The 18,557-nt window shown below is 44.7% G+C and overlaps 2 protein-coding genes across 3 annotated transcripts in view; one reads left to right on the top strand and one right to left on the bottom strand.

Moving 5' to 3' along the window:
- Nucleotides 1-10,918, top strand: part of DDX11 (DEAD/H-box helicase 11) — a 48,145-nt gene extending 37,227 nt beyond the window's left edge. Inside the window, exons 21-27 of the mRNA XM_081958293.1 lie at nucleotides 1,206-1,355; nucleotides 6,159-6,227; nucleotides 6,338-6,438; nucleotides 7,677-7,761; nucleotides 8,880-8,955; nucleotides 10,336-10,490; nucleotides 10,681-10,918. Of these exons, the coding sequence (XP_081814419.1) occupies nucleotides 1,206-1,355; nucleotides 6,159-6,227; nucleotides 6,338-6,438; nucleotides 7,677-7,761; nucleotides 8,880-8,955; nucleotides 10,336-10,490; nucleotides 10,681-10,725 (681 nt within the window). The 3' untranslated portion in view covers nucleotides 10,726-10,918. The remainder of the gene's footprint in view (nucleotides 1-1,205; nucleotides 1,356-6,158; nucleotides 6,228-6,337; nucleotides 6,439-7,676; nucleotides 7,762-8,879; nucleotides 8,956-10,335; nucleotides 10,491-10,680) is intronic.
- Nucleotides 10,919-13,954: 3,036 nt separating this feature from the next.
- WASHC1 (WASH complex subunit 1) overlaps nucleotides 13,955-18,557 on the bottom strand; it is a 61,130-nt gene continuing 56,527 nt past the window's right edge. For both annotated transcript variants that reach the window (XM_081957158.1, XM_081957157.1), the window contains one exon: nucleotides 13,955-14,695. In XM_081957158.1, coding sequence (XP_081813284.1) covers nucleotides 14,544-14,695 — 152 coding nt within the window. In that variant the 3' untranslated portion in view covers nucleotides 13,955-14,543. The remainder of the gene's footprint in view (nucleotides 14,696-18,557) is intronic.

Here is an 18,557-nt window from a genome sequence, read left to right as displayed (position 1 = left end):
CTGGAGCTTTGAAGCGAGGTAGGCCACTTTTTCTTAGGATTAATTTCAAAACCCTCTGAAAAGAGATCATGGCAGACCTCTGAGTAGAGATGTCTGCTCCTTCCTAGCAGCCTGTAACTGTGGGAAGGAAGGAATTGAGTAGGAAAAAGAGACTAAAGACGGTGTCGGAAAAAGTAGGATATCAAAATAATTGGTTATCAAGAATTTTGAAGCAGGTATCAAGCTTTGGTATTCCTTTAAACTGGCAGCAGCACGATCTTAGGCAGATCAGATCTTGGATTGCACAGAGATTTATGGACATAAGTGCACAATCAGACATTGCACAAGTGACAGCAGCAAAAGTTTGCCCCTGGCTATCAGTAAACAAACAGATTTTTTAAAATAGAAAAATATTTAACTTTGCCTTTATCTCCTGTCATAAGGAGATTTTTTCCAAATTGAGATTGGACCAACTTCAAACGAACATGCTTTGGGGCAGGTATAAGGGGATCCCTGCAAGTGAAAGAGGCTGTTTATGTGGGATTGGGGAAGTCGAAACAACATCCCATGTAATTTTTGATTGCCCTCTGTACTCAGATTTGAGGGAACACCAATTGGGTAGGATCTTTTATACCAGCACTCCTAAGTCCAGAGCGCTTTTTGCAACATTGTTAGGTATTAATTTGCAGTTGGTGAAATGGATTGCCAAATTTACTGTAAAGTTGATGGAAATAAGGACAAAGTTGGTGTAGCAGAACGCTGTAGATTGTAGGAAAGACCACTTGACGGGGTAGACGTAGGGGTGACATTGTAATATAATTTTAAGCATATTTCATTTGTAATTTAAATTATTGCACTCTATTTTGTTTATATTTTAACTTGTATTTTATTCCATTTACATTTTAAATTGTGGTTTATTTCAATCTCATTTTAAACTGTAGTTTTTGTCTCTGGTACTTTGATATGGCCCATGGGCTAATCAATAAAGATTGATTGATTGATTGATTGAGTAGGATATCATGAGACACCAGATTCTGTTTGCATCAAATTTGCCTATTCTGCATCCCCGCAACTGATTATTTCTAAGCATAAGCTTTTGGGTTCATGAACTCCCTTCCAGCCCAGGCAGGAAATTGTGTTCTCCAAGAGAACACAGCCTTTGATAAAAGAAAGAGTTTCTTTTCTGGCTGAAGGTAGACATTGCTGGTTTTTCCTCCATTTTTCAGATGGAGGAGACGGGGCGGATTCTTTCTAACCTGTGCAACGTCGTCCCAGGAGGCCTGGTGTGTTTCTTCCCTTCCTATGACTATGAGAAACAGGTCTACTTGCACTGGGAAAAGACCGGATTGCTTGCCCGGCTGGCTACTAAGAAAAAGGTAATTTGGTAGCCCAATGCTGCTGGTGAAATCAAACATACGGCAATGATTGGCTGATTCCTCTAGTTTTGTTGTAGCAATAGGAATAGCACTTAGACTTATAGACCACAGTACTTTCCAGCCCTCTCTAAGCGGTTTACAGAGTCAGCATATTGCTCCCAACAATCCGGGTCCTCATTTTACCCACCTTGGAAAGATGGAAGGCCGGGTGAACCTTGAGACTCGTGGGATTTGAACTGCCAAGTTGCAGGCAGCCGGCAGGCAGCAGAAGTAGCTTGCAGTACTGCATTCTAACCACTGCACCACCAAGGCAGTGGTTCTGTTACAGTGAAGTGGAGATGCCCAATCCTTACTTGTTGACGTGGCCACCATACTTGCTGGGTAGCTGATCGTTATACTTGATATATCGCTTCATCCTTTCCCAAAGCCAAGAGACGATGGCTTATTTGTGTAGGAGGCAGGAAAAAGGGCACAAGCCAACCTGAAATTTGGCTGGGGGCACCACCAAGCCAGCCTTGGACTGTTCAGAAAACGGAAAGCAGGGTCAGATGTAATAGCTCTTGGATGGGAGAAATCCCTGGGCTGTGAGCTGGACTGGGAAGTTGAAAAACATTCAAGGTGGTTACTACTTTCACAGATTTCTAAGAAATTTTAATGTTTGTTTGTTTGTTTGTTTGTTTGTTTGTTTGTTTGTTTATTGGATTTATATGCTGCCCTTCTCCCAAAGGACTCAGGGCGGTGTATTACATAAAAAAAACACATATTACAAAAGTTACAAAGGAAATTAAATAAAGTATCCAAAAACAAACCCAATTAATATTAACAATAAAAATTTAAAAATTAGATTAAAATTAACAATTAAATTAATCATTTATTTTATTCTGTTCAGGCTAGGCCGGAATGAACTTCAGCGCCATCAGCAGTCAAGATTGACTTAAGAGAATCTTTATCTTTGGTCATCACGGTTATTCTTTTACAAGTTGAAAATTAGCTATAAATTGGAAAATTAAAACCCAGCATTTCCATTTCTCCTTTTGTAGGCACACCGATTGTGGCAAATACTACCACAGCAAGGAGCCCGAGTAGCTTTTTAGTCCATTAATGCTCTTGAAACATGGGCTTGTCTGTGAGAATAGGGGTTAAAGAAGTAATATGAACCTAACTAGATCTGGTCAATGTTTCCCCAGTGAGCATCCTATGTCCTCATGTGGCCAGTTAGATACGTTTAGGAAGCTCACAAGCACGTACAGCAGGGCAATCATCCTTTTCCACTGATTTCCCAGCCACCTGTGTTGAAAGCACGTTGCCCATTACTTAGTAATAGTAAACCTAGAGAGGTGGGGGAGAATACATCAGCCATTACTCCTCAATGTCCATTAAGACTCAAAGTATGACATCCCCATGATGTACATAAACCTCATCTTGTTATTTGCATCAAGTAAGGTTATTTGTCATAATAACATCTGTATATTAAGACTAGATTACTTCAGATGCAGGAGACAGTTCTCCAGCTGATGGCACAGGAGGGTCCAGGAGTGGGTTGTTCAATCCTTATTTGCCCAAGAGACTGAGTCAGAATTTAAGCCATGCCTCCAGCTTCCCCTGCTGATATCCAATTCTGACTCAGTCTTGCCCGAAAAGAGATGTAAAAACTTTTGCTGTTAGTGATAATTGGTTTTCTTTCCTAGAATAGTTTAATTTTTTTTTCTCTTCATTTCTTTCAATTAATTTCATGTCGCTATTGGATGGAAGGTGTTTGAACTTGGCTCACAGGTTCTTTCTTTCCACCTGCTTGTGTTAGAGTAGCAAATTGTATGGGCTAGATCCTGCTGGAGGTCCCAGGTTCCTCGCAGGCAAGCTACCGGCTGGGCTGGCCATCGGAGTCCATTGCGGCTCTGTTTAACTTGCTTCTGATTACTGGCTCGTGAGCGGGCCAGGAAGGTTGCCCTGCGTTGCCGCTGGTTCTCAGGGGCTGCAGCGGGCGGATATCGAGGCTGCGGGTGCGAGGAGCGCGTGTGCGACATGCCGGTGTTCCCGCATAGCTGCAAACGGTCCGGAACGACGGGAGAGCATGATCGGCGCTGACTAGAACTTGCGGAGGGTCGGTGGTCCCCTCGGGACCTTACACATAACAAAAACTGGCTGGAGCTGCATGCGGCTCATCTGGCCCTTCAACACTTTCAGGCCCTTGTAGAGCAAAGACACGTCCTACTTCTGACGGACAACGTGGCCACATGAAGGCGCATGTAAACAGGCAGTGGGGGGGACTCACTCCAGAGCCCTCTGGGTGGAATCTCAGCGCCTGGGCCATTGGGCGGAGAGGCACCTGTTGTCCATCAAAGCAGAGCACATATCCGGAGACGCCAATCACCAGGTGGACTGGCTCAGCAGGGCCACGGTGGACCAGATGGAGTGACAGCTGGAACCAGAACTGTTCGACGAGATCTGCAGGAGGGTTGGACGGTCAGTGGTAGACCTCTTTGTGTCTCCGGAAAATGCCCAGCTCCCCAGATTTTTCACGCAGTTCCCGACTCGGGGAGCGGAGGGGAGCAGTGCCCTATGCAACAGGTGGCCCCCGAGTCTACTTTATGCATTCCCCCCCCCATGATTCCAGGGGTGTTGGGGAAGATAGTGATGGAAGGGGCGGAGGTAATCATGGTCACCCCATATTGGCCACGCTGGCCTTAGTTCGCGGACCTTTTAGGTCTGTCCATTGCCAAACCCTGGAGAATGGCTCCAGTTGACCGCCTGGTACCGTTTTTGAGAGGGAGATCCTGAGAGAGGCTAGTTTCTCCTCACAGGTGATATGAACCATCGTGGCATCCAGACGCCCGGCCACGAGCAGGATTTATAACGCCACGTGGTCCACTTTTTGTACTTGGTGCCGTAAGGCACATGTGGACCCCAAACGTCCCTCGCTCCCGAATATCCTGGATTTCCTTCAGGATGGGCTCGATAGGGGGTTAGCCCATAACACACTTCGGAGACAAGTCTCGGCCCTGTCGACTGTCCTGGTCTTGGACGGCTGGGAGAGCCTGGGCCGTCATCCGGTGGTGAAGAGGTTTCTACAGGGGGCGGCAAATCTTCGGCCCCCAGTAGTTCACAGGTTCCCATCTTGGGATTTGTCCACGGCCCTCCTGGCCCTAGTGGATCCTCCTTTTGAACCGCTAAGGACTGTGTCCTTGCATTTCTTCACATTAAAGGTGGTTTTCCTAGTCAACATCACGTCGGCTAGGAGGATTTCAGAGTTAGGTGCCCTCTCTGTCAGGGAAGACCTTTGTATTTTCCAGCCTAACACAGTGGTTCTGAGGCTTGATCCCGCTTTAATCCCAAAGATAAACTCCTACTTTCATAGGGCTCAGGAGTTAATTCTGCCGGACTTCTGCCCTAACCCCTCTCATAGACAGGAGAAATCCTGGCACAAGCTGGATGTGCGGAGGGCCCTCTGTATTTACATAAAGAGAACGGCGCCCTACAGAAAAACAGAGGAGTTGTTTGTCGCTTTCCAGCCTTCTGCCATGGGTTCACGGGTGTCCTCTTCTATTATTGGACGCTGGTTGCGAGCTTGTATTGCCAGGGCTTATGAGGCGAGGGGCAAACCGGTAACGGCTCATTCAACTAGGAGTGCGGCCACCATGGCCGCGTGGAACACTCAGGCTCCGATCGGAGACGTTTGTAGAGCTGCGATGTGGGTTTCCCCCTCACCTTTCATTAAGCACTATAGATTGGATGCGTTCGCATCTGCGGAGGCATCATTTGGGTGTAGGGTGCTGCAAGGCGTACATGCGCCCTCGGGTACCAGAAACCAGTGAGTTCCTGCCCTAGAGACTGCCGCTTTGGTATGTCCCACTCCTGGACCCTCCTGCGCCATCAGCTGGAGAAGGAACGTTGGTCCTACCTGAACGTTCTTCTCAGCGTGGCGCAGGACAGTCCAAGTCCCACCCTAGTTATTGTTTTTGGTTAGGTCCGGGTCCCCGGGGGCTACTAATGCTGTGGGCAGGGCCTGTTCTTCTTTCGTTTCTCTAGTTGGAGCTGCGCCTCATCGGAATTAAATATCAGCAGGGGAAGCTGGAGGCGTGGCTTAATTTCTGACTCAGTCTCTTGGGCAAATAAGAATTGAACCACCCAGTCCTGGACCCTCCTGCGCCACACTGAGAAGAACGTTCAGATAGGACCAATGTTCCTTCTCTTCTTTTAGAGAGACGTCTGGATGGAAATTCTGTCCATTGTATCCAAAGTTTGCAAAATGGGGATCCTTTAAGTACGTGTTCTTTAGATTTGATAACTTTTAAGATGTGTGGACTTCGATTCCCAGAATTCCCCAACTAGCATGCTGAGGAATTCTCTGGCGGTCCAAGTCCACATACGTTAAAGTTGCCAGCTTTGAGAAACTAATTTAAATCAAGGTTTTACTGGAGGTTGAAGCCAACATCACTATTTTTCAGTTTGGTCACTGCACAAAAGCCACAAAATTTTACAGCTCCTGTAGATGTCCCAAGGGTGCTTTTTCGGAAGGCAACTGGACTTTCTTGTCGTTGTTTTGAAGGTGTTTTGTTTCTCATCCAAAAAGCTTCTTCAGCTCTGACAGAATAGTGGGGACAGAGCTGAAGAAGCTTCTTGGATGAGAAGCGAAATGTCTTCAAAGAAAGATCAAGAAAATCCAGTTGCCTCCTGAAAAAGCACCTTTGGGACAACCGTGACCTGGATGACTGAGAATCCCTACAGACTTTTAGCTCCTGAGATCCTATTATTCACATGGTGTGAATGATGTTCTCCTATAATTGATGTACGATGCCATTACAGATATTTCAGGAACCCAAGAAGGCTAACCAAGTGGAGCAGGTCTTGGCCGAATATGCCAAGTGTATCAAGGTACGAAACAGAAGATTGGACGATCATTGAGCAGGTGGGAAGAGGCAGTAAGTTGACTGTAGAGGTACTCCAGCTTTTAACCACTGCATTGTGGACTTCCTTTCACACAGCGCTGCAACCGAACAGATGGCCCCATGACAGGAGCACTGCTGTTTTCTGTAGTTGGTGGGAAAATGAGCGAAGGAATCAATTTTTCAGATGACCTGGGAAGGTAAAAATTATTGCTTGGCCTTGGGGTAGCGGTGGCGGAATTATTCACTGGAATATTAGAATTTGGAGAGTTATGAAATATTGATTGGACGAGGGCAGCTCATTTAGGTTTGAGCTAATACAAACCAAAGTCTTAATTTTTGGGAAGGGCCCTTCGAGTGCTGATTTCGGGGCTTAGCTCTTAGCACAGGGCGTTTGACTTTAATGAGACATATTCCCCATTGTGCAACAGACTGAAGGCCAAACATCGAAGGCATTAGGATGAGAGCGAGAGGAAAAGAAAATTTGTATGGCAAGTGGGCAAAGCTGTCACTTCCTCCTTTAAGGCAAATCTGTTGTTTCATAAATGCTCCGCTTTCCATTTTTAACACCAGTGTTATTCCTCCCACCCGGCTCTCTGCACCTGCCTTAGTGGGACAGCTAAGCTTGACATGCGGGATGACAGAAAGCGGTTGCTGCATATTAACTGCCCCCCTGTTGTCACAAGCAGGTTGTGAAGGCAATTAGGTGGGAGGGTCTGGTAAATTGCGATGCTTAGCCAACGCTTTCAGAGAGAAAGCCATTTCTTCTTACAAATGAATCTGAAATGAAACAGGCCTCTTCTCGGGCGAGTAAAGCCATAGTTATCCAGAAAGAGGTATGGGCTTTGTAGCATAAACCCTACCTGTAGGAGGCCAATTTGTATGCAGAATATTATTCCCCAAATGCTTCTTTTCCCGCATTTTTACTTAAAGCTCCCTCCAATTGCTGTTTAAGATTCCAAGGGTAAAAATATTAGGCTATCTTGAATGCACTTGATATACCGACCGATCCACTGCAGGCTCCTTTGATTGAAATTGTAATCTGTTTTTGAAAAGGCAATTTTACCCACTAATCAAAAATGATGCAGCGCGTTTCTCCTTGGCATAGGTTTTCACCTTACCTGGCCAAAATAGGGTATTTTTGTTTGTTTGTTTCTCTTCTTGAGCTTAAAGAAAGCTTTATGCACTGGATATTGCTTTGTATGTGACATGCTTGGATTGCAAATTACTCTAATTGAGGTTTTGAGTTTCTTTTCTTCCTATTTTTGTGTATCTTTAAAAAAAAATTTTAAAAAATAAAATTAAAATTACGTGGGAGAAAAAGAACTCTTTCGATTGAAAGGGTCTAGTTGGCATTGCAGGATTATTATTCAAGTTAAAGAGATGACGCTGAGTGATTTATGTGTTCCTTACTTTACCTCATTTTCTTTTTTCCCAGGTGTGTAATTATGGTGGGCATGCCCTACCCCAACATAAAATCTCCAGAACTTCAAGAGAAAATGGCTTACCTGGATAAAACAATGGTAAAAGATCCTGTTTTCCACTTAGCTTGATCTACGGCAGGGGTGTCAAACTCACGGCGTCACATAACGTATTGGGACTTTTCTCCTGTTTGCTAAACCGGGCGTAGGCGTGGCCATTGTGTGACATATCCGGCCCGGGAGTTTTGACAGTTCTGATCTATGGCAATGCTTCCAAATCTTGGCCGCTTTAAGATGAGTGGATTTCAACACCTAGCATTCCCCAGTCCAACCTGTCCTGGTGAGGGAGTGTAATTTTACTTCCTCTGATCAACGGAGTTTCTGAAGTGCCCCGAACAATGTTGGTTAACCTTGGCAACTTTAAGATATGTAGACTTCAACTCAACGTGATCAAAATGCAGATGCCTGACAACTGACTCAGGTGACGGTTGCGGGGTTCCAGGGACATAGGATTTATCACCTTTTGTGACCTCCTGACAAGCAAAGTCAATGGGGAAACGAAATTCGCTTAACAACCGTGTTACTAACCAGTGATTCACTTAACCACTGTAGCAAGGAAGGTTGTAAAATTGGGCAAAGCTCATTTAACAGCTGTCCTGCTTAGCAGCAGAAATTTGGGGCTCAATTACATGTTGAGGACTACATGTACTTCCTTGGGCTAGAAATGATCAAGACTGGGTTTATCTACCGTATTTTTCGGAGTATAAGACGCACCAAGATTTTGAAGAAGTAAATTTTTTTAAAAAAGGTTTTGCACTCTGCAGACCTCCCAAGCCCAGTGCACGCCTCATTTCTTGTGAGAAATGGGGCATGCAGAGAGTTGGAGAGGTCTGCAAAGGGCTCCTGGAGTCTGGGCGGGGGACGGACGGACGGACGGACGGGACAAACGCAAGCAAAAAATGGCCAATTTTTCGCAAAAGTGGGCCCATTTTTTTGTCAAAAAAGGGCATGCATAGCCTTTAGGCGGCTTGTAGAGTGCTCTGGGGGCTGGGGAATCAAGTGAAAAATGGCCCGTTTCTCTCTGTCTCTCTCCCTCTCCCCCTCCCCCCTCTCTCTCTCCCTCTTATTTATATCCAGTAAAGACTGAATATAAATAAAATAAAACAAAAATTTTGCTTCTAACCCCATTTATGTCTCTCACCTGTCTTGGTTTTCTCTAGCCAAAGTCTGCAGGCCAATCTCCAGGAAACATGCTCATTGAAAATCTATGCATGAAAGCAGTCAACCAGTCAATAGGTAAAGTATGCCCTTGGTTCTAAAATACAGAGAGCTCTCGCAATCGGAGTTTTATGGTTGGTCAGATGGAACCTGGTTACCTCATTGTCCGTTTTAAACAGCTTTAAACATTCCCAAGCAACCGATCAGGGAAGTTGTGATAAGTTAGCAGAGAAATTAGGAATTGGTGATCTTTTCTGTTACACGTTTATCACGCAGTGGTACTGTTGGAACATTCTTCATACAAGCTTCTGTGCAAAGTTGGCTTACCGCCATCAAAGTAATGAAGTATAATTGGGCAAGTGATCGTTTAGGCCACGGTTTGTACATAAAGAGGAACCTGGATTCATTCCTATGCAATGCTTGAGTAACACGAGGGCAGAAAAACCTCTGCTTCCAATTATGGACAACTGTTATGGGCAAGATGGATCTTCTGGTTGAACATGAAACAGTGTCAGCTGGAATTGGGATGTAAGAAGGCACTTCTTTGTGTGTAACCAACCTGCTAAAATGCTGGAGAGAACAATTTGGGAGAAAATAGCAGGAAGAATCTGTGCCACTTTCTCCTCCCTTGTTTCATACGTTCATAAAGTAGGTTCCTGCCTTGCTAAGTTTGGGCACAGGAAGATCAGGTGGTTTATCAGTATAAAATATTCCTAGAGCAAAATTTGTTTTATTAGTCACTCACGCACAGCAGTTTCAACGTACTAGCCTTCTGCAACCCAAGTGCCTTCCAGGTATGTAAATTTCAACTTCCAGAATTCTCAGCTGTGGAAATTCTGAGAGCAGAAATTCACAGGTCTGAAGGTTGTGTCTGCTGTTCTTTGCCCTAGTCAAGGGGTTCAGCAACCTGTGGTGCTGGAGCCGCTTGTGGCTCTTTCACCCCTCTGCTGTGGCTCCATTGGCACCTCAATTTTGAGAGGAGCTGCCGGTTTTGGGGGAAGCGGAGAAGCAGGGCTTGCTAGGAGGAGATTCTATGGCAAGGGATGGATTTTCTGGTCAGCTCCACAATTGATAGGGCTTTCGGTTAGGACAGGTAGAGGAAAAAGGATGCCGCGCTAGGAAGAGACTCTATGGTGGGGAAACCGGACTTCCGGTTGGCTCCAGAATTGAACAGGGGGCTTCCAATTAGGACTTTTGTGGCTCTTTGAGTGTTTAAGGTTGCCGACCCCTGCCCTAGTCATCACGCGAGGGGAAATATTTGTCTATCAATCTCAAGCTGGCTGGGGAATTCTGAGAGCTGAAATCCATGCCTCTTCAAGTTGGCACGGTTGAGAAAAACTGCTTTAAACAGTTTCCCCTGTGACTTCTCACTTTGAATTGAATTGAATCCTGTATTAGCCATTCAGTTGGGCGGCCATTATAAATGGATTAAATAAATAAGGTGGTTTGCTTTTACAGGAAGGGCAATTCGGCATCAAAAGGACTTTGCCAGTATTGTGCTTTTAGACCACAGATACACACGTCCAGCTGTTCTCAACAAACTTCCTCGGTGGATTAAAAGCAGAACCCAAATCAAGGATAGGTTTGGACCGGCTTTTGCAGCGCTAAGAAAAGTAAGTCCCGAAACCAGGCTCCATTTGCAAATTCCTATGAAATGTTAATCATCCTAGAGAATCTAAGCATCAATCAATCAAAGCTAGACTCTTTAAGATTTATTTTCCTGCTGGTGAAATGTGAACATTATTATCTCTATTGACTTTTGTCACTACGTGCCTCGTGTAATTCCTCATTTCTGTCTTGCAGTTCCATTGGGAAAAGAAATCCAATTCCAAGTCTAACTCTTCGTGAGGAATAAGTGATCTGCTTCCTCCGCCTGTGCAAAATGTCTCCTGTGTATATAAATGCATTATACTTGTATTGTGTGATCTTAATTTTGAACCTGTTTCCCCCCCCCACTTCCAGTCACTAAAAGAGTTTTCTGAACTCACCATGCTAAACTAAATTAAGGTTGGAAAAGGGATGTGCTTTCATCTGTTTATAGTGGAAACAGAGCTCTCCCCTGAAAGGATTTGGACAAAAACCTTGTTTTCCCTTTATTTCATTTTACACACTGGTGCCTCTTGGACTTTATTTTGAGGTTATAATATATGCTATTCAAAGTTCAAGGCAGGTGGTTAATAAGGGTGTGCAAACATTTTGACATTGAACGAGAACTTGAAGTGGTTATTTCAAGCTTAAATTAGCTTGTTCCAGCCACTCTGAATGCATTTCACACTCAGAAACAGCTATTTCAATTTCAAAATGTTTTCTATGCCACCAGCACTCATCATTGCTAAAATCTGCGTGTGGGATATAATCGGTTATAGACTCCCGGTTCTCCTTTCTACTGAACCGTGAGACGTTTCAGTTTTCTCTCTCTTTCTGCCAGCATCAAAACAGGGCTCACAGCAAAATTAAAAGGAACGCACGTGCTATGGCCATGTTTCTCGATCTTTGGCCATTGTAAGATGCACGGACTTCAAATCCCAGAATTCCCTAGCCAGCAATACTGCTGGCTGGAGGATTATATCCATGCATTTTACAATGGCTGAAGTTGAAAAACATTGCTATCTGGTGTATTAGGCAGGAAAGCTAGTAATGCAGGGATCACTTTTGAAGCACTACTCTTTCCTTAATCCCTTCACCCCAGGAATTCTTGGCTTCAGTTTGCTATCCACCCTTCAGTGGCTAAGACGCTGAGCTTGTGGATCAGAAAGGTCAGGAATTCAGTGGTTCAAATCCCTAGTGCTGCATAACGGAGTGAGCTCCCGTTACTTGTCCCAGCTTCTGCCAACCTAGCAGTTCGAAAGCACGTAAAAATGCAAGGAGAAAAAATAGGAACCACCTTTGGTGGGAAGGTAATAGCGTTCCCTGCACCTTCGGCATTTAGTCATGCCAGCCACATGACCACAGAGACATATTTGGACAGTGCCAGCTCTTCGGCTTTGAAACGGAGATGAGCACCGCCCCCTAGAGTTGGGAACGACTAGCACATATGTGCAAGGGAAACCTTTACCTTAAAGCATTTGGGGACTGCACATCACAAGCTCTCTTGGACTTGTAATGACAATCTAATTGTTCTGCCAGCCACATGACCATGAAGACATCTTTGGACAGCACTTTGAAACGGAGATGAGCACTGCCCCCTAGAGTCAGGAACGACTAGCACATATGTGCAAGGGGAAACTTTACTTTTACATTAAGCAAAAGCTGTTTACATAGGTTTACTGCTATTGGTCAAAGTTAGCTTTGGGAGGGTTAATGGAAAGGAGCTGCTAAAAAACACTTTTTAAAATGTGCTTTGTAGACAAATGCTGATTTAAAAAGAACTTCATCTAAAAGGACTGGGCTACATTTCAGAGGCAAAGGCAAAGGGGAATTGAAAAACCATAGGGTAGATACACATCTACAACCCTGTAAAAGCAGTTTCTCATTTCCCCAGTATGTTTTAAGATGTGTGAAGTGGGGAATTCTGTGAGTTGAACTTCCTGAGGTTGAGAAGCAATGCATTAAACCAAAGGCAGCTTGCATGGTTTTAGGTAGGAAAAGCCTGCAGGCAGGTGCTGCGGGAGAGCTTCAAAGCGTCTTTTTTTAACCTCTGAATTGCTGCACAGCTGCATTATCCAGGCCTTTCCTTTTTTAAGTATTTGCTTTTTGTATCATTTTTATATAGCTTACTTGATAGAAGAGACACAGTATCCTAGCAGCATTTGCAAACCAGAGAGGCATTACCATATTTTTCAGTAATGTAAGATTTTCTGGACTATCAGATGCACATTAGCTTTAAAGGGGGAAAACAAGAAAGAAAAATTCTGCCTCTGCCTCCCAGCATCCATCCGGTGTTCACCTGGCTAGTGTCCTTGCAGCAAACAGCCTGGTCAGCTTCAGCACGTTATCGCAACCCCAGCACGTGGCTCATCAGGGCTCCACTCCAGTGCACCCACAACTGAGTTGAGCTGCTGTTGTCGCCGGGGAATGCTGGAGCCTTCGCTGCCGAGTAGCTGATTGGTGATTGGATTTGCCTCCCGGAATACCGCCTATCAGGTGTTCTAGGCGGCGGGGATCGCCGCAGCCCATTTGCATTGGGCAGTTTTTTGCCCTAGCCAGGCATCAGGGAAGCCGCCTGAATCCTTGGGAGGTCTAAAAACGGCCCAATATGCAAACCAGTTTGCGCATTGGACAGTTATTCGCCCTGTGGAGGTGTCAGGGAAGTCTCCAAAGGGTGAAAAACAGCCAAAAATCAAGGCCGAAAAATCAGCTGGCCAGCACCCACATGTGTGCTGGAGTTGACAGGGCAACACCTCACGTGACCTCAGAAATGGCTCTGCGCCACCTGTGGCACGCGTGTCATAGGTTTGCCATCACGGCTCTATAAGATGCACAGACATTTCCATTTGGGCGGGGAGGGGGAAAGTGCGTCTTATAGTCCGGAAAATATGGTATATATCATGGTTCAATGAACATGGCCCAGAAGATTCGCTTAGGTGGATATCCTGAGAAACATTTCCACCGACATGCAAAGATACGCAGAACAACTGAACTCCTTAGTCCAGATAGTCCTCGACTTACAACAGGTCACTTGGTGACCATTTGAAGTTACAACGGCACTGAAAAAAAGCGACTTAGGACTGTTTTTCACACTTTCACACCGTTGCAGCATCCCCAAGATCACATGATCAAAATTAACACTTGGCAACTGACTCATATTTATGACAGTTGCAGTGTTCCAGGGTCATGTGATCTCCCATTTGCGACCTGACAAGCAAAGTCAACGGGGAAACCAGATTCACTTTACAACCGTGTTGCTAACTTAACAACTGCAGGGATTCACATAACTGGCAAGAAAGGTGGTAAAATGGAGCAAAACCCACTTAGCAAATGTTACACTCAGCAGCATCAATTTTTGGGCTCAGTTGTGGTTGTTAAGTCGAGGACTACTTGTGCTGTTTGCACACCCTGAGTTTCCATCCTGATGCTGCAAACAAATACTACCTTCTGCAACAAGAAATTGAAAGGAAGACGACAGGACAAGGAAGGCCAAGCAAAGCATGCCTTTCTTTGAAACAGGTTAATGCATTTTCCTATATGCAAGCTAACAATGCAGCACCCTCCATTCCAGTTTTGTCCCCTGAAATGTGTTCTTATTGCACTTGGATGCAAAAACAGGCTTCTTTCAGGTTTTCGTTTAGGACATTCAAAGCAAATAGTAGAGTAAAATGCATATTTATATATATAATAATTGCACTGAACAGGCAAATGCCCTTTAGAGAGCTAAAAAGGATATGAGCATTGAAAGAAAACAGAAACTGTTCTCAGCAGTAGTTGGGTAGCCTCGGAAGCCTCCCAGCAAGCCGAGTCTTGCTACAGATGCCAAATGGCCCAATGTTTTTACATGCCATGTTCGCTCACGGAGGCTTTTTCTAAGATGGAAACTAGCTCTCGTCCTTGAAGACAAATTGCACGGCGGCAGATTTTTCTGTGTGCGTAGTTATATTCATGTTGCTGTTCAGGATTGGATGGCAAAGTGGCAACATCCACTGTAGTGAGTATTCTTTAAAAAGATGGACGTGTCAAACAGCAAGATGGCCCTCTGTTAAGCCTCCATATGTTGCCTTCTGAAGTGCCATCTAGGAAGCCCAGTCGTCTTCGTCCTCTTCCCCAGCTGGCTGTTGTGGAGGTGGCAGGGGTGGAATGGTGTCTGAGATGCGGCCAAAGGCACCTGCTGGCACATTGGGCGCGTTGCTGTCTCCACCAGCGGCTGGTCCTTTGCCCGAAATGCCTACGGGAGAGAAGACAAAATGGGACGTGGCACCAGGAGATCCATCTAAGTGACAAAGACAGGGTGTAAAGTTTCCTAACGATGCTGTAACTGATTCATAATAATTGAGCCAATGTTTTAATACAAAAACCAGTGATTTATTAGCAGCTTCATTAGGCATTATTCATTAGGCAAGATTTATTTGCAGCCATTTTTTTGGTTTGTTTATTTGCTTCTGAACTTTGCCCCTGTTCCTTTCCTCCCCTCAGTCTGTATCATAAATCACGTTACCCAATAGATACACCCATCTCAAACCAGCTACTGTAATCTGAGATCCAGCTCCGCTGATGGTATGCGTGGAATGTCAACACGGAGAGTTGACACGGGGAAGTGCTGCCCCGGCAAGGAGAACCAAGACAAACAGAAACACATTTCTTAATTGACTCAGAATTTTACACCAAGAGGCAAATTGCAAAGAAAACTAAAGATGGGAACTGACCAAGGAGAGATTCAACCTAGAAATAAGGTGGAACTTTCTGACAGAGAGAACAATCAACCAATGGAACAAAAGTGGCCCTGGGAAGTTGTGGGAGCTTCATCACTTGAGACTTTCAAGAAGAGATTGGACTGCCATTTGTCAGAAATGGTGTTGAGTCTCCTGCTTGAGCAGGGGGGTTGGACTAGATGACTTATAAGACCCCTTCCAACTCTGTTGATCTGTTAAATATGTTAAGATGTAAAAGCTGCTAAGGAGGAGACTCCTACCTAGAACACACATGGAAGCTTAAGTGCAGTGCTTTGAATCCAAAACTCAAAAAGTCTTCCAGTCAGTTTGAGTACACATCTATCAATGCTTCTTTAAAGAAGCTGCACACACACACCCGCTTTAGTATGATAGGTAGATGGAAAATTGGTTGGAATTTAAAAAGTGCCAACAATGTACTTGTACCCACTACAAAATACCTTGCAGTCTGTCACTGCCTGCTTAACAAATGTCTATTTTCCTGGGATTATGGGGCAAAGAAGGAAGGCATTAGCAGATGCAAGACTGTGTCTATTCGGAAATATCTTTCTGGCTTTGGGTTCAAAGTAGTAGATGTTTCTACCGTATTTCCCTGAAAACAAGACAGGGTAAAGAGAATAAAATAATTAGAAAATTAGGCTTTTGACCCCTGAAATAAGCACTTGGCCTTATTTTCGGGGAGGTCTTACTATTTTTGAGGCGCAGGAGGCAGCGAGCGTAGTCACCTCATAGCTGTTGCTGTGTTGCAATATTTTCAGGGAGGGCTTATTTTTTGGGGGAGGGCTTATTTTAGCACATGCGCTCAAAAGCCCAATTGGGCTTATTATCCAGGGAGGTCTTGTTTTGGGGGAAACAGGGTAGAAAAAGCACAAGCCTGTTGCAAATCCTGTGAAATACAGTTCACCAAATCTGGATAGCTGCAGGTTCTCTATTTAGATGTTTCATACTTTTAGTTGGGCTAAAACCTGGAGCATATCTGGTTTGCCAGATGGCTTGATCTTAGCAAAAATGAAGGCGATGGGCTTGATGCTCTATGTCACAGGTGTCAAACTTGTGGCCTGCGGGCTGGATGTGTCACACACAGGCCACACAACAACCCAGCTCCGCGAATGGGAAAAACGTCACGAAATATCACGTGCCAGCAATGTGACGCAGTGAGTTTGACACCTGTGCTCTACGCAAATCAAACCTTTCAGCTCGCACTGTGCAGAATTGATCTTTCTCTGCTATTTCTTCCTGATAGCATTGTTCCCATAACCAGGAGAACTTGATTGGGTAAATAGCTAGAGATGCAGCCATACAATATGATTAACATTTTTAATGTTAGCTTTTGGATAACAGTTTGTTAATTCAGCCCACTTATTTACAATACAATACAATACAATAGTAGAGTTGGAAGGGACCTTGGAGGCCTTCTAGTCCAACCCCCTGCCTAGGCAGGAAACCCTATACCGTTTCAGGCAAATGGCTATCCAACATCTTCTTAAAGACTTCCAGTGTTGGGGCATTCACAACTTCTGGAGGCAAGTAGTTCCACTGATTAATTGTTCTAACTGTCAGGAAATTTCTCCTAAGTTCTAAGTTGCTTCTCTCCTTGATTAGTTTCCACCCATTGCTTCTTGTTCTACCCTCAGGTGCCTTGGAGAATAGTTTGACTCTCTCTTCTTTGTGGCAACCCCTGAGATATTGGAAGACTGCTATCATGTCTCCCCTAGTCTTTCTTTTCATTAAACTGGACATACCCAGTTCCTGCAACCGTTCTTCATGTTTTTGCCTCCAGTCCCCTAATCATCTTTATTGCTCTTCTCTGCACTCTTTCTAGAGTCTCCACATCTTTTCTACATCGTGGTGACCAAAACTGAATGCAGTAGTCTGGCCTTACCAAGGCATTATAAATTGGTATTAACACTTCACGTGATCTTGATTCTATCCTTTTGTTTATGTAGTCTAGAACTATGTTGACTTTTTTGGCAGCTGCTGGCTCATATTTAAATGGTTCTCCACTAGGACTCCAAGATCCCTCTCTCAGTTACTACTATTGAGCAAGGTACCACCTACACTGTACCTGTGCATTTCGTTTTTGTTGCCTAAATGTAGAATCTTACTCTCTTCACCATTGAATTTCATTTTATTAGACAGTGCCCAATGTTCAAGTGTTAATTAATGCCTTAAATGGCTGACCCAGAAAATGGGCATTGGTTCTTACCTGATACACTCATTTTCTGGTAGAGTAAAGACAGCAGCCAGAGTGGGTATGCTCCGTCCATTAACCAATCGGACTGAGTCTACACTTATGATGTCATCGGGCCCTTGTGGCTCCTCCCCAGTTTCAGATGAAGGAAAAACTGTAGACTCAAGTGAGAATTGTGAGCAAAAAGTGAAAGTCCATAGTCACTGTATCTCCTCCGCACAAGGAATTCCCTCGTGTGACCCATACCAGGGCGGGGCTGGCCAGTTCGTTGGCTGGCCAGGCGCTCCTGATCCGTTCAGTTGGGGTGATCCCGCATTGCTGGGCAATCCAAACGGCTGCTGTAGAGTTCGTGCCTTTTTAAAAGCGTCCAAAATGGCCAACTTTTTTTCTCCAAGGCTTTTCCGAGCCTCAAAATGGCCACCGATACTAAGTGTGGCCAGACGATCTGCAGAATGGCCACCGGGCTTGCCTGGAACCGCTGCGCGCGAAGTGCCCGGTCGCGCGTCCCTCCGAGTGCCCAGAATCAAGGAGCGCTGCGAGGAAACAGCTGTGGAGCCGTAGCTCATCAGCTGGCCGATCTGATTGCAAGCCAGGCTTCCTGAGCGAACTCGTGGCCGCAGGCAATCAGACGGCTGAGGAGAGGCAGCCAGAGATCAGTTTCAAATTTCCGTCTAATTTGTAGAATAAAGGATTATTTAAGGAACCAATTTAAAGGAACAACATTTTTTTGTGTGGAAAAACTCACCAATTAAAGATATAATTAAATAATTTGGAGAAGAGATCAATTCTCACAGCCAGTCCAGGTTGGACTGAGTCTGAAACTGGGGAGGAGCCACAAGGGCCCAATGACATCATTAGTGTAGACTTAGTCCGATTGGTTAATGGACGGAGCATACCCAGTCTGGCTGCTGTCTCTACGATAACAGGAAAATGGGTTGATTCAGTAAGAAGTTAAGTATGTTGCCTGAGTGGGATTTACTAATCTTTTTTCTGAATGGAGCTCAGAATGGTTTTGGCTGTTCTGTCCTGATCCTGTTCTTGCCTCTCTGTCTCAAACGCTGATGGTTTTTAATGTTAGAAGCAGCCGTATGAAATTCATAACTTAGCTTTTAATCATAGTTACAGTGAAAATAAAACTTTGTTTTCTGCTAAAAGGAAACCTTGAGTTT

The sequence above is a fragment of the Natrix helvetica genome, assembly GCF_964273705.1.
Source record: "Natrix helvetica genome assembly, chromosome: 6".
Classification (NCBI taxonomy): Eukaryota; Metazoa; Chordata; class Lepidosauria; order Squamata; family Natricidae; genus Natrix; species Natrix helvetica.
This window is presented reverse-complemented; position numbering and strand designations above follow the sequence as displayed.